The sequence below is a fragment of the Megalops cyprinoides genome, chromosome 10 (genome assembly GCF_013368585.1).
Source record: "Megalops cyprinoides isolate fMegCyp1 chromosome 10, fMegCyp1.pri, whole genome shotgun sequence".
NCBI classification, from domain to species: Eukaryota; Metazoa; Chordata; class Actinopteri; order Elopiformes; family Megalopidae; genus Megalops; species Megalops cyprinoides.
This window is the reverse complement of record NC_050592.1, coordinates 28540385-28555401: the sequence shown is the minus strand read 5'-3', so window position 1 is coordinate 28555401 and position 15017 is coordinate 28540385. Positions and strand designations below refer to the sequence as shown.

The 15017-nt window shown below is 44.1% G+C and overlaps 1 protein-coding gene across 1 annotated transcript in view; it reads left to right on the top strand.

The window, feature by feature from the left end:
• rspo2 (R-spondin 2) overlaps positions 1-14559 on the top strand; it is a 53675-nt gene extending 39116 nt beyond the window's left edge. Inside the window, exon 6 of the mRNA XM_036539600.1 lies at positions 14358-14559. Within this exon, the coding sequence (XP_036395493.1) occupies positions 14358-14476 (119 nt within the window). The 3' untranslated portion in view covers positions 14477-14559. The remainder of the gene's footprint in view (positions 1-14357) is intronic.
• The last annotated feature ends 458 nt before the right edge of the window (positions 14560-15017 follow it).

Here is a 15017-nt window from a genome sequence, read left to right as displayed (position 1 = left end):
ACGGAATTTGTGTGTTTATGGCTGAATAGTCGGGAGATTGAGGCTCTGGCAGGCTGGGTCTTTTTTCTTCTGAACATTTCAATTAAGCACTCAGTATGATCACATCTGACTGTGGCTCGTGTTTGGTTTGGAAAAGCAAACTCCAAATCCATTTTTGAAACTGGTTGTGTCAGATGTCCCGCGATCGCGCCAGCAGCAGAGCACAGACGCACGCTCCGGGCCCAGGGGCTGATTTCAATCTTGCCGAGCACGATCTCGCGAGGCCGGCGAGAGACGCGGGGGTGACACGTTCCAGGGGCGAACGGCGACCGTTGCACCTCCGCCCTCGCTCGTGAGAGAGAACCCGCGAACCCTGGAATGTTTTCGGGGAGAGGGCTTCCCTGTCCCTGCTCTCGTGCACCTTCGGGTTTGCGACCAGACGGGCTTTCTGGCGATCGCCTCTGACAGGGTTTGATCTGTTGCAGGCGATTGACGGCGGATTACGCCAAGGCGTTATCACAGGCAATCCCGGATAGAACGTTCAGCCAGAGATGCACAGGGCTGTTTTTTTTTTCCCAGGGCAGAGTGAGCGCAGTAATTGCCTAATGCAGCGGCGGCATGATTATCCACACCCCGCGCCCTGGCTGTTGTGACTGCCGTGCCAACGGGCTAATCTTCATTTAATTAGCCGACTCTGCGGGGCCGGCACAGAAGGACACGCCTCCGCTGTGGTAGCGGGGTTTTTTTTAATTCGTGTGAGAAGACATCTACGCACTTTTAAAGACATATAAACCATTCATGTGTGTTTATTTCTTTTCTTTTTTTTTAACAAATAGAAGTCTTTTCATAAAAGGCAGATCCAAGGGTGTGGCCGAGAAAATTGCTGACATTCATTGGCTGACCTCTACTCTCTTCTGCTTACTGCTAAACATCCATTGGCTTACACATCAGCAGTCTCTACAACAGCAGTTCCCATAGGATAGTCGCAGTTTTAACATTTCTGCCATTCGATGGCCATTATTTATAATATTCAGGCCTAGCTCCTACAGGCTGATAGACATTCTGGGGTTTATTTGAACAATTTTGTCCACTGTGGTTTAGGGCAGAATTTCTCTGTGGTGGTCCTGGGGTCCTGTGCATGCTGTTTTTTTTTTGTTTTTCAAACGCTTAAAATGAATTAAGTTTGAACTGTTTAGTGACCACTGACCTGTATTTAAGATCTTTTGACAGTCTTGTATGTGCTGTAAATTCCTCGTGAAGAAAATGTGTTTACATATGGATATGTGTCTTTCTAAAAATATACACATACTTTTGTTAATGTACTGTATGCCCTTTAAACCAATTGGGGCAGCTGTCCCAGTGAAGCTTAATAAGTCTTACAGTGAATTGTTCTAAATTTTAAATCAGTCAACTGAACTCCCAATGAGTTTTAATCTATCTGAACAAAATTTTGCATTACTCATTTGTTGAAAGGGCACAGATGAACAGAAGCTGAAGAAATACCTTCACTTGTGTCTCTCCGTTTGCACAAACACCACATCAGAAACGCATTTCCTTCTCAAAGGACCAACAGCTGTTACCTGTTAAATGATGTCAGACCTGGAGTTTGGTTAACAGATCAATCAAACCTAACCAATTGAGAGTGTAAGTGGAGTGAAACCAGCAAACCCAGCGTGCCCCCAGGACCAGCGGTGGGAAAAAACTGCCTCAGAGGGCGTCTCCCTGCACAAGACTCCAATTTCTGAAACCCGATCCTGCTCTTAACAGAGAACGGGGTCTGCTACCCTTCCCCACTGACCCACGACTTGAGAAGGCTAATGGCAAAGCACGGTCTAGGGAACAGGGGATGAAACTCATTGGCTTGACAATCATTGTATCCTGATACAAGCGTCCAATCAACAGAAGGCAAAAAATGAACGTTCAGAAATGCTACTGTCTCTGCTGGTCTCATTACAGTTCATTCATGTAGTGGGTGCCGTAAGTTGCAGGGAGTAAATGACTGGATTTGTTTTAACACCATGGAGGCTACGATGATTCATAGATCACATTTTATTAACCAAGATAACACCAACCAACCATTTCATCTGATTTGAAAATGAATTCACCAGCCAAAATCAAAGGCCTGGGCCCATTCAGTCAGTTCGGCGGTAATGGTCACAGTGCATGATTACAGTTTGGCTACCTTTTATTATGAATGCCTTCATTTTCATCCCAAGAAAACCGCACCCACTGCTGAACCAGATCATGAAACTAGCAATGTAAATCTACCTTCACAACATCAAAACCAATCTGTAACCCTCAATATAATAATAGTATAATTACGTAACAAAATAATAACATTGTCACTCATGCACTCCAACCATTAGTGAAACAAAGAAGTAGTAACTTAGGAAGATCCGGGGTGTAGGATTGCAGAAGGTGGTCCATGCTAATGCCTTATGTCCTCCCAGAATGTATGTTTATGCTGCAGTGAGGTCAGGCTTGGCTGAAAAGGAAGAGCGCATTGTTTGTGTTTAGGTTGGAGCAGGTTGCACTTTATGTGAGATCTCATCGTGGTTTCAGGCAAACCTTTGTGGCTTGTCTTTAGTATCAGGGTCCCCTCTCCAGAAACTCAGCAGTGGTCCTGAGGACAACATTAGAGCCACTGTGTGCAGTCTTGAAATGCTCTGAAGAATTCACTGGAATAAATGGTCTCTCAGTAGGAAATTAAATAACTTTTCTCTGCTTTGTACACACCCTCAAAAAGGCACCCATTTAGAAAGCGTGCTGTGTTGCCATCACGTGTTAGAATGAAACTGGTGCTTGCACACAAACAATACACTGTGATTTTGCACAGCTTCCCTACTATGCCATGGTTACAAACTAAAAAAATATGAAATATTACTTTTGTAATCATCCTCTCACTACCGTGAACCTGAAACAAAAAGGGTGCTGAAAGCTTTTCTACACACACCAGTGATGCTTGTTTTATTCTTGTGGTCTTCCGGAAATTTCCTTTCTGTGTTGCTTTCAAGTGTTTTGCAGTTGTAAATGTTCCACAGGGGAGAGAGCCGTTGATGGTAGTGTGTAGTCCAGCGTGGCCTGCATTCCTTGTCGGGGGAGAGAGTGGGAGTCGACATCTCGGATTAACTCCCCGCAAAGTGCCCTGCTCTTTGACCAAAATAAATAATGCCCCTGTCATTTTGTCAGCAACTGTCTTCAGAAAGCAGGATTTGAAACACCCCATGTCTCACTGGCTTTTATATGGAGAATCCATCGTCATACCACAGGCATGAACAATAAACACGGAGAGAGCTTTCAGAGACGATGGATATTAGTGTGAACTGTGCTGTGTATTATTTCATCTGGCCTTTCCTGGGGGAAAGTGGCAAATCTGGAGTGCTTTCCCTATCAGAAAGAGCTATCTGAATAGTCTTAATAAAAAACACTCCGTTAAACTAACAGCCACATACTGTACACATGGCATGTCAAGCCGTGGTGCGAACGTGTTGTGTTTGAATGGAACATTGTACTAGCAAATCTGTATTTAGATTCCGAACAGGCCAGGTATCATGTTGCTCGTGCCATATGGCTGGATCCTCTGTAACTGGAAAGGTGTTGGACCTGGCTCCTGGCTCTGGGTCTGAACAATGGAACATTAAAGTGGTACACACAGTTCGCCTGGCCTGCAGGTTGTGAAGGGCTAGTGTATTCAGAGGAAGCTAGCGCCGAGGTCTAACGGGGAGGAAGCGGGATTTGCTCTGAAGCAACGCCACCACCAGCAACCCTACACAAACAAACAAAGTAGCAGCCGCAGGGGGGAAGGAATGCCTGAAGCCTATTGCCCTAAACGTCTCCGGATGTCCCCAGCGCTGCGCGTGGTGGGTCCCTGGGCGGAGCGGGGGGCTTGGGGGGACGGGGAGGGCTGGGCACAAGGGGGAGGTGGGGCGAGCTCTCTTCTCTCTCCTCTCCCCGGGTTCCCAGCGTCCTGAGAGTTTGGTGTCGGCCCCGGCTTGCCGCTCCCTCTGCCTGCCAGACCTCGGCCCTGCCGGGTGCCAGCTCCCGCTGAGGCCCGCACGCGCTTTCATCTCCACAGACCGCACGTGGCAAGAGCAGCCCTAACCATTGTCTCACAGCAGCAAATTACACAGGAACGCACACACACACACGCGCACACACACAGGGCGCATGCCCATCTCCGAGACCGAGCAGCACTCTGACGATAATGGACAGCCATTACTCGTGGTCAAGCTCAGTGCCCTCAGACCCCAGACTCCAGGGCTCTGAGGTTAAGAGTCCGGGGCTGTTAAGATTAGTTTCACGGAGTGCATTTTTGTTCAGTGATCTGCACGCCCAAGTCCGCCCCCTGAGCGTGCTGGCCCCAGCAGAGGAGAAACATCTGCTGCACAGTTGCACCGGCGGAGCCACCAGAAGCCCCTCTCATGGGCGTCTTTACAGAGACATCACAGCTTGTAATTAGAGGCTGATGATCCTGAGAGACGCTCCGGGTTGCGACCCACTGATACCCAGCAGCACGGCTGAGGGGAGCAGCAGAGATAAACAGAAAGGCCTGTGATAGGAGACATGAAGGCACCAATCAGGGGCTCTGTTTGAGCTCTCAGCACTGAGGTCTCCCAGCATGCCCCACCTTTTCTCGCAGTCAGGAAGTCCGCGGTGAGCCCGACAAACTGAGTGGTGCTCAACATTTCTCAGCACAGCTGATGGGAAGTGAAGTTCTGAGATTAAGGCAGCGGAATACATTTAAACCAGCTGTGGACTTCACCTCCCATCAACCCATCTGTGAAATGGTGTGCAGTGTTTTTATGATTGAATACATCCCAGGTATCTGTAACCAAATAGACTACACCACAATGCACAAAAGTTGTGCCTTTAGAAAAAAATAAAGCATTCTTTGCTTTACATGAGTCAACCTTAGATCTAAATACCTTTCCATACTTACCTCAACAAGGTCAATGCTAGCATTCCATACACATTTTTTCACTAGGTGAGACCTTGAAATCACTTCCAAAATTATATAGTAATCAAAGGAAGCCTAAAAATGGGAAAATGCCTTCCATATGTGGAGAACTCACTGTTTGACTTTGACCAAGCAGAGGGGAATTATTGACACCAGGTTCAATCATACCGAGGGAATACCGCATCCTCAATCATTACGCCCTGCAATTACTCTGAGTTGACTAAAGCTCCCACATGATATCCCACCCCTCTGGTGAATGATAAAAAGCAATCATGTTCGTTCAGCAGTCTACTTGACTGGCATATCACAGTGCATGAATTTGCCCCAAGATCAGTGACTTCTGATTACTTTCAGATACTCTTTATGAAGTCAAGGTTATTTTGGGACATCAAACAACTTCCCCATAATTAAAAAGGACCGTTTTGCAAACGAGTGTGCAAAATTGATATGACTTTGATTCCGCCGTTTAAATCAACGATACCCGTTTTTTCCTGCGCAAAACTCAAGGGGGAAAGAAGAAAAACAAGGTGAGCCAGGGCTCGGTTTTGGCCATTACACGGGGGCTTAGATAACATCGGGTTTGCATTGCTGCTGCTCTCCATTTTGCAGCTTAAGTCAGACTGGTTTTGTCTGAAGGGGTTCCTCTTGGAAAGACCTACGCTGTGCAGACACTGGGGAGATTTCCTCTTTTGGTCTCCTGTTGATGAAAAGGATGAAGGAGCTTGAGGAGAAATGAGATGTAAAGGCCTAGCATGCAGCACAATTTCCTTGTACATCTTGTAAGCCCCAGGGAGCCCTGGGCAGAGATAGGGGGATGTCACAGGCGGGGGGCGGGGGGAGTGCACAACACAGACTTGGCTATGGATGACTTACTGCCACCTTTGACTCCTCAGTCAAGCAGGATGGGATTGTCCCAGTCATAGTCAATTTTTCCACCAGCCCACGTAACACACAAGCCTTCCGTCCGTGCTTGTATGTGTGTGTGTGCACGACTGTGGTTTATGTTAAAGGCCTATGACTCTTAGAAAAGTGTTAGGGTTACATAACACATTACAGGCTGCAGAGCTTCAGGAGTTGCCCTGTCTCAGATGCAAGGCTCCCCTGTTCTCCCTTCTCTGTGTCTATCCATGAAAGACTGCTTGAAAAAGGCACCTCCCGCATCCCTCACAGCTGGGGTGGGTTCCCTGGAACAGTCGTGGTGTTGTTAAAGCCCAGGATGCTGGCGGATTCTAGCTGCCACAGAGCGGGCGCACTGGGCTTCACCACCGCATTAAGCAATGCCAGGCCCTGCCACGGATCACATAGGCCCAGTCAAGACGTTCACAGCGAAGGACCAGGGCGCATCTGGAGGGGGAAACTCTGAATAACATTGCATCGAGCTTTTTCTTCTTGGAAAGTCTTGTTCTCCGCCTTACGAGAGTGCTGAGAGCTCCAAATACAAAGCTGACTTATTGCGTGCACCCTGATTTTTCTGTTAACAGAGTTTTTATTTCCCGCCATAAAAAGGCCCTATGAAATACTAGGCTCTAATTGTTTCAGCAGGGATCTGTATTCAATATCTATGCTAAGAAATAAATCTCACCCTTGAGCACACCAGCGGGATTTCCAGTCCTGGGTTTAAGAGCAGCAACATTTAGATTGCTTTCCTTTTCTCCCCCTCTTTCCTGTAAAATTATTTCACTGGCTTCAGACGTCCTCAGACAACACTGGGCCGAGTATTGTACCAGTTTTGGCAGTCGCATCTCAGGAAATGCAGCTTTGGGGTAAAATGGAAAACAAATGTTCTATCAAGTGGTATGTTCATCACAGTACTGTGAGCTGTGTCTGCAGCAGCTTGGGGATTTTTGTCCGTTTTCACAATTAGCATCCTTTAAAAGGAGGAATTTATGGTCACATTTCACCCCCTGCCCCTGGTTTTCTCCTAAAAAGAGGGGAGGGGGAGGGGTGGGGGTTAGGACCGCTATATTAATGTTCTCATCAGCTGGGGAACACTACGGCTTGTCTTAAAAGAATGGGGTGGCCAGAATGTTTCAGAGACTGTTGTAAACAGTCTTCCTTGCTTTGTCGTCCTCTTGCCAAAAACCAAGTCAAGTATCATTTGCAGTCACCCATTGTCAATCATTAAAACAGTGAAGCACTGAGCCTGTCCAAATCATTTCTTGTCATGTCAATGTGCTGGATTTATTGTGGAAATGATTCATTGGCGTGTCACACTGGCCAATGCATCAGCATTGGATGTATTATTTAAGTAGCAGGAGGTGAAAGAAAATATAGAAAATCTACAATTACCTAATAATTCTATAAACACTGACTCAAAGCACATTTAAAAATGGAATCACATGTAGTTATTGCCAGTTTGCCTGATGCTTTGTGATATAGGTAGCTTAGTCACATCAGTGTTTTCATCAGGTGTAGGACACTATGCATGAAATGTAGAAACATCACAAAAACATTTTAAAGAGATAAGATGACTTTTGTGGAGACAACAAACTAATAGCTGTTTCTTATTCTTTCAGCAAGGGGTGAAAGGCATAGCTGACATCGACCCCACAATTACAGTATAAATTTGTAATATTGAAGGATTCCTTTGATCTTTTAATTGGCTCCCGGGTCCCTTTATTTCAATGGCATGGCGGAGCCATGGCAAGCCTGCAGAAATAGCACGGAGGCCCTTTGAAAAACCAACCCAAAGCTTTTTTTATTTTGCTCGTCAGAAATTAAACACAACATTCAGCCAGTAATTAAACTTAACTAAAGCTAATTATCCATCATTTCAGAGGGACCTAGGCAGGGGCCGATGCTTCGGAGCGTGTATTTAGATGCAGATGTCAGGGTGAGTCACAAAGTAAGACAGTGGTGCGTATCTGTTAGTGTTTGGTAACCATCCTCCTGCACTGTAAGGCTATGTATGGCTTTTGGCGGCAGCAACACCAATTCAACACACTTAAAAAACTTTATCGAAATTCGGATTACAGTTCAAACTGAGATTTTACTATATTCCAGTTTGAAAAGAATGAAGTCCTAAATCAGCAGACTTGAACATGTCTGTACATCTTTAAAATAAGCTTTTCGAGAGGTTTTCAAGCACACGCATTTCAGACAGAAAGTACATTGTTGCCGTCGAGTGCAGCCGTAGATTTTGCAAAACAATATAGAATAACTGACCTATTAATCAACCTGTCAGTCATATGCATTTCACTGAGTTTCGGTGCTAAGGAAGCTAATCTCAGGGTTAGGCTTTCGCTTTTACTTATTGTCAGCGGAATGGGCTTCAAAGCCTGGGACAGAGAACAAACCTACTGGTTAATCTCCCCGAGAACCTCCACAGTCGCATAGATGAGAAAATAACGATCCACCTAATCCTAACATTAGCTTTTTAAATCGGAATGCAGATGTTTTAAATCACCCTTGCTAAGCAGCGCGCTGATTGTAAGCAGAGCACAGGGAGAAAGAGGGTATTCCAGAGTAATCTTGTTAGGCTAAATGATGCTGTCCAGAGAACCTACTGTCAAGCCTGTTGGCAAGATAGACCATCGCATAAAGGATTGTCCTCACAGGGCAAAACTTAAACTTCTTTTTAATGGCTCTTTATTCTTCTCAGGAAGATTGCGTTCTGATTGCGCAGCGTATTTTCTTCAACTCCGAAACTGCCCTGCCCACCTCCTCAGTCCGCGATTGAATTAGATGTCCGATGTGTTATTTTAATCATTATTCAGTTGCCGAGGACCTACGGGAAGCCGTCGGTGATCTCTCACATACTTTTGCACCGGTAAGAAAACCATGGAGTGGGGGAGAGGCTGGCTACAAAATATTCCCCTCACAACATTATAAATTTATGTGTGAGGCCCTTAATGGACGGTAATCCAATTTCTGCCACTGAAATCAAATCTCACTGGCGCCAGTACTTCTCTTCATCCCTCACGAATAATGGCATTCGCTGGCATGTTTATGAAAAAGATGAGCCGCTAAAAATCCAATCGTTGTTATGCTAAATAAACTTGCTTTAAAAGTTAATGACTGGTTCTAGAGAGCTTTCTAATGTATGTTGATGAGATGGAAATAAGAGGTAAAATATTTCGGAATAAACTTTAAGCACCGTCTGTTCTAATGTCTCCTCATGCCTGCATTGATTTCCTAAACCACAGGCTATGATGAAGAGATTTGGTCTTCGACTGCTGAATGACTAGAACCATAAAGATGAAGTTACGTAGCTCTGCCAGCAGCACGTCTCTCTTTTCATTAGGTCACGCCGATCTGATAATCATTATTCTAGCTCATACATGTTTCTCAGCACGGTGCATTTAGTCTGAAGAAAATGAAATCACTTGATCTTGATCGCTGCGGTCCTTTGTACATGTGTTCGACTAATTTGATTGGATTGACGATTTCAGACAGACGCGCGAAACAACCCGACTGCAGTACCTGTCACGCATCGCTTTTACGGCCATTCGTCTTGTCGTTGAGTCAAAGGCATCATCGAGCTCCCTGTAACCTCCGTTTAAACATGTGATGAGCTGAGATTGAGTTTGAAATAGGTTACCATATCTGGCTCTGGGGAGGTTAAGGTAAAAAACCTTTGCATCCATTTTACCACAGATATAGATGAAATGTGTTAGATAACAGAGGTCGCAGAGCTATGAATGAAATAGGTGAGAGACAAAGGTTTTTGGCCACATCTCCTGTCAGATAACATCACTTGTGCTTGGTGATTATGATGATTAAAATGGTGATGTTGATGATACTAATGATTGCAGGAGACATAGCATTGCCTGACTCCGCTCACTGATACTGACTCTGGTGCTTGAGAATATTAATTAGCAATGAGACATAGAAGGTAGAATGACGAGATTGGTTGATTTTAGCTTGGATGTGAAAAAATAGCCAATCCTGTCCAATATCCTGAATAAACACACATAGGCCATAGCCATTTGATTTTCTCGAACCCCACCAGCTTCTGTCCCTTATTGCATAGATAGAGTTACATGTGATTTTGAACTAAGGTTCTGATTTCATACAATTCAATATTACCTCCTAGCTCTTGCACACATACTATCTTAATGGAAATGAATGCTCCAAAACACTATGCCTTTTGAATAAGGTGCTTTTGATCATACATTTATGCTCATTTCAGTTTATGCAGTTAAGATTTTGTCCTGACTTCAGTTTATAGGTCACAGTTAGTTTATTGGAAACATTTCAGTTTGGTGAGGAGTACAGCTAGGAGTGGGATGAGGACTCCCATTCTCAGAAGAAGAAGGACAAGAACATGCTCCTCTGATTCAGGAGTGAGCACAATTAGGCATGTGTGTATGTGTGTTTATGTGTGTGTGCAGTATTCTGGTCTACCCCTCTGCCATGATCTTTCATAGCTCTCTGAATTAGACAAAGGTGGCACGAGGGACACTCACACAGACACTTCATTTAGCATGCCGGCAGTGACACATAGTCCAGCAGAGTGATGGATCACAATTAAACAAGACAGTTTATAGCAGGGCTCCTATCCTCACTCCTCTGGGCAGGGAAATTTAATCTCTCTCACTGAGTGCTTCAGTGCTGATGAAATCACGGGTGTTTGGAGGATTTTCAGAGACCATTCTCACACACACACACAGATACAGACTCACATATTCCTGGTGCTGCTGTTTGAAATCATATTTTTCTCATTTCTCGGACAATCAAACACCAACCCAAGGTGTTAAGTCCAGCACATTTACATGCATGAAGAAGAGCATTTTGGATTTGGGGCTGATTGATTTGACTTGCTGGGGCCTAGCTGTTGCCAAGCGCTCGTGGGATCAGTTTGGGGAGCCACTGAGAAAAAGGCCAGCCGTGAGGGTTCCCCCGCCATGCACCATAAATCCTTGCTACATTCTCCAAAGGCATCTTAATGTTTCTGCATGATCTTCTAATGTTCTAATGTCAAGTGCAGTTCTCTTCGAATACAGTGGGTTAGAGCAGATGTCCCTCCAACTAAAACTGCCAACCACGTGAAGTTGTTTGGAAGGTTCAAGTTCTGTTTGAAGAAAGACTAGCGATAGCTGTTCTGATGCACATCACCTCACAGACTGCTTTAAAGACAAGGATTTCTTCAAAATCTGTACATATCTATTTTTAAATACAATAACGTACTGATGGTAATATGCTGTTCTAAAGCAATGACAATGGCAGTACCACACTGAACTGAACATTTCATAAAACTGTAAAATAACGAAGATTACAGAGCTGATATAATATGGAAAAGTTGTGAATGAGAATAGTTTTTCTGAAAGAGAATCATTCTTGCTCCTGTGGGAAAATGCCTTCAAATTTTTATTATTCCCTTCATGTAATAAGAGTACAGTAAACATTAACATAATCAGGACTTTACAGGCAGTATCATCTGATAGTATAAATGTGAATAGGGAAGAGAAACCTCAAGACCAAAGCCTGTATTTCACCATAAACAGTCATCAAAAAAGGCTTCATCAGCTCTCCGACCCAAGCCCTCAGTCTGGAGAATTCTCCAGGCGAGAGGGGCTGAGTGGGCCGGGACCTCCCCGCCTGTCTCGGGCAAATGGATGGGTTTACCTATGGGCACTGGCACGCCCAGCTCTGCTTCTCATTAGAGGAGAGACTTCTCCCCACCCACATCCAAATGTGATCTTTTCTTTGGCAGGTACGGCCTTTAGCTGCAAAACCCAAAGCTCGTGAAATCAATTATTATCTGAGAGATGCTGAATTTTTCACTAAAAGACTGATCAAAGAATCCACACCCGTGCACAAACATTGAAATCTGAAAACTAAAATTTAAGTTCTTTATTTGCAATGGGACAACTCTCACTGCCCCCTGTTTGATATGTGATTTTTTTTTCCTGTAAAAGAATGAGCAGCTTTAACGATTTCTATTCCAGAAAAATAAACTTTTTTTCCCCCTCTGTGAACCTTGGTAATCAGCTTATGTGATTACACTTGTCATAAATATTAGATCATGTCTAGAATGCCCCACTTGTTCTGAGTATATTATGCATGAAGATAATCATGATGGAATTAAAAAAAAAAGCTTCAGGCTCCTTGATATGATTGCCCTTTGAAGGCACGTTGTCTGTGAATAGCATTAAGTTGGTGTGGGATGCCCTCTAGCTGTGAGATAGCAGTATTTTGATTATGATGCAGACATATGTATATGTAAATGTATGTATGAATATTGCAATAATATGTTTGTAAATGTGTTCATGTTTATGGGTGCAATTGTTTAGTTATAGAATACAGTAGACACAAGGATGGATGTAATTATGTAAATTAAGCAAAGCCATAGCTGTTGAGGAGAAACTAATTGAGTTTAACTTAAAAGTTAAATGTTCAACATTAGCAAGCAGCCACTTATGCTGTGATGTGGCAATTAAAAAGACAAATTAAAGAAAAGAATATATCTAATCAAAGCATATCACAGCTATACATAAAACACTAGCAGGCTAATGTTTATAAGGTTTATAAGGTTTTTTTCTATGTCAATGTTTCAAGTACCAGAATGTGACCTATTAAATTCACCCCTTACATTACTTTAAACATCCATTTCCTCTCAAATAAGGAAAGTCTATTGTAACTGGTGGAGTAATTATTGTGCTAAGGTAGTATGTGTGTCTGTGTTCTTGCCACTGCACAACACAGTAAAGCTCGGTTGAGAGTTAGCATTCACATGTTTATTCACATTACACATAAATGTAATAAATACAGGATTTATAAGACAGGATATTGTACTAATGGCTCCAAGGAACAAAACATATGGGCGTGCAGTGGTAAAGCCCTGTTTTAATACAGTGCTGCTTTTGAAACTTGTGCTTTATTGCCATCAAATGTAATCTGTTTTGAGTTGATTGCATCGAAGGCCACGCTTGCAAAGCGCGTAACAACACCGTTATGTATAAAAAAATCCCTCTTTAAACAGCAATTAGGAAAACCCAGGGTCCAGATGTACCTTCATGGTGTGCTGGCCCCAACAATCATAACCTCTGTTGTAATTGTCTCGAAAATCAGAAGTGACATTCTGCAAAGTAATGCGAAAGTATTTCTATTTTAAGTAATGTGTGTGGGTATATGCTATGAAAAGGAGTCTAATGTCACTGTTCAGTCTAACTGCTATGCACACCTTAATTTTGAACGCATATTTTTTCTTTGCTCGCCAAATTCTTAATTTTGGAGCTCTCACTCAAATATGTTATTCATAATTGAAAAAATTGTGTTTAATTGGAACAGAGGCCTAAATATAAACGAGAGATGGTTTGTGTAAGACTGCAGAACTGAAAAGGGGATATCGAAATTAAATCCGTGCATTCAAAAAGCCAGAGTTTTAATGCACAGGCAACATTTTTATAAAGATTTGGAATCGTGTATTCCAAATATCTGTCTAAGTTGTCAGACTGCAAGATTTGACGGAAAATAGCAAAATTAAATTAATTGCAGGAAATGGACTTGGACGTAGCACAAAATCATTAAATATTTGTTCAACTTTGGTCGTGTGGAACTGTAAAAGAGCAACTCCAGCTTATTTTTTTAAAAACGTCTTGTTATTTCACAAGGTTGTCCCACTTTTCAGCTGAAAACGGTTTCTGAGACCATTCAAAGAATTTATAGTGTGGTGCTGAGCAATGTAATTTAAGTTGGCTTTTTGGGCTGCTAAAAAGAGCCGGCAAAAGGCCAGGCCATATGAGAAGGCAATTAGAGATAATACTGCCACATATTACACAGCTTTGCCTCATTTTCCTGTGTGAAATGGGCTGAACAAGTGCAATAATAAGATATTGAGCCAGGGTTTGAAATCCACTGTTAAGAGATCGTTTTTCGGCAACATTTTTCGTATTTTCCCACTCTGCGAACCATAACATGCCTTGTTTTTGTTGCCAGATAAGGATCCAGATAACATCTCGTCTTCCAACTTCGGTCCTAATATTTTCCCCCCAGATTATTTTCCTTTAAGTCATACGTGCCTCGTTATCTTATTCGAGGCAGATTGGAGTTGTTGTCCTAAGTTTCAGTAGCCTGTCACTCCCTCGTCACTGTGAGTCTCGGGTGCCCACCGCGTTTCCGTGTCCCACCCTTCGCCCAGGCCAGAATGGAAACACTCTCCCACAAGACGCCCTCAGACTGGGGGCAGCTGGGTCGCATTAGCCCTGGGCTGGAGGGAGTCTTGGAAAGGGTGTTATTCAGTTTGCCACGCTTCCTTGAGCCCGTTCTCCAAGCAGCCTTGAGCTGTGAAGCGGAGGGGGAGGAAGAAGCATTTTTGTTTCGGCTATGGGAGAGCTGATCTTCAAGGCAATGGAGAGTGGAGACTGGTTCAGGGGAGCCCTGGCAGCATGTGGCCATGTGAAGGAGTAGGATGTTGGGTTTGTGGTCCGCTCTAAACTGAAACCTGCTTTGTTTTCTTGTCTATTTGTTTTCTCCCCAGGGGGATCAGGAAAGAAACGATCCAGAGCACCAAAGAAGAAGTCCGAAAAGCAGAGGTTCCGAGTACGAGCCCAGAACCAACATAGCGACCACCTGGCCACGGTCCGTGCCAGCCAGTGAGGACTGAGACTTCCCACAGAAAACGTGCACAAAGCTGCTAGCCGCTGCTCCACACATGTCCCAATCCCCCCCAACCCCCACCCTCCCACCACTCCCTCACCACATCCAACCCCCCCATCCCACCCCCCCAAAAAAAAAACCCCTCCAGCTCTGCTGCTTCCTCCAGTACTTGTGGCACATCCCCTGTGAAACCACACGCCTCCACAACGCCTGTTCCTTTCGCTCATGTCCCATCACATCCGGAAGAGGAAGAGGAGGAAAAGGGCGGGAAACAGACATGGACACTGGGGAGGCCGTGCAAGGCCGTGGGAAAAAGGGCCAACGTGAAGACGATGCTCCTGACGGAGGGAAGAGGAGGGAGAGGTAGAAGTGAAAAAAAAAATAATGGGCAGTAAAGAAAAGGTACGGTCCAAGGATGTAAATGATGTTGAGACAGAAAAGAGACTTTGCGGTGTATTTATGTCGAATCAAACCTTTTTTTTCCTGAAGGAGATGGACCGTTTCATTCCTGTATGGCCTTTATGTTCATTATGTACATTTT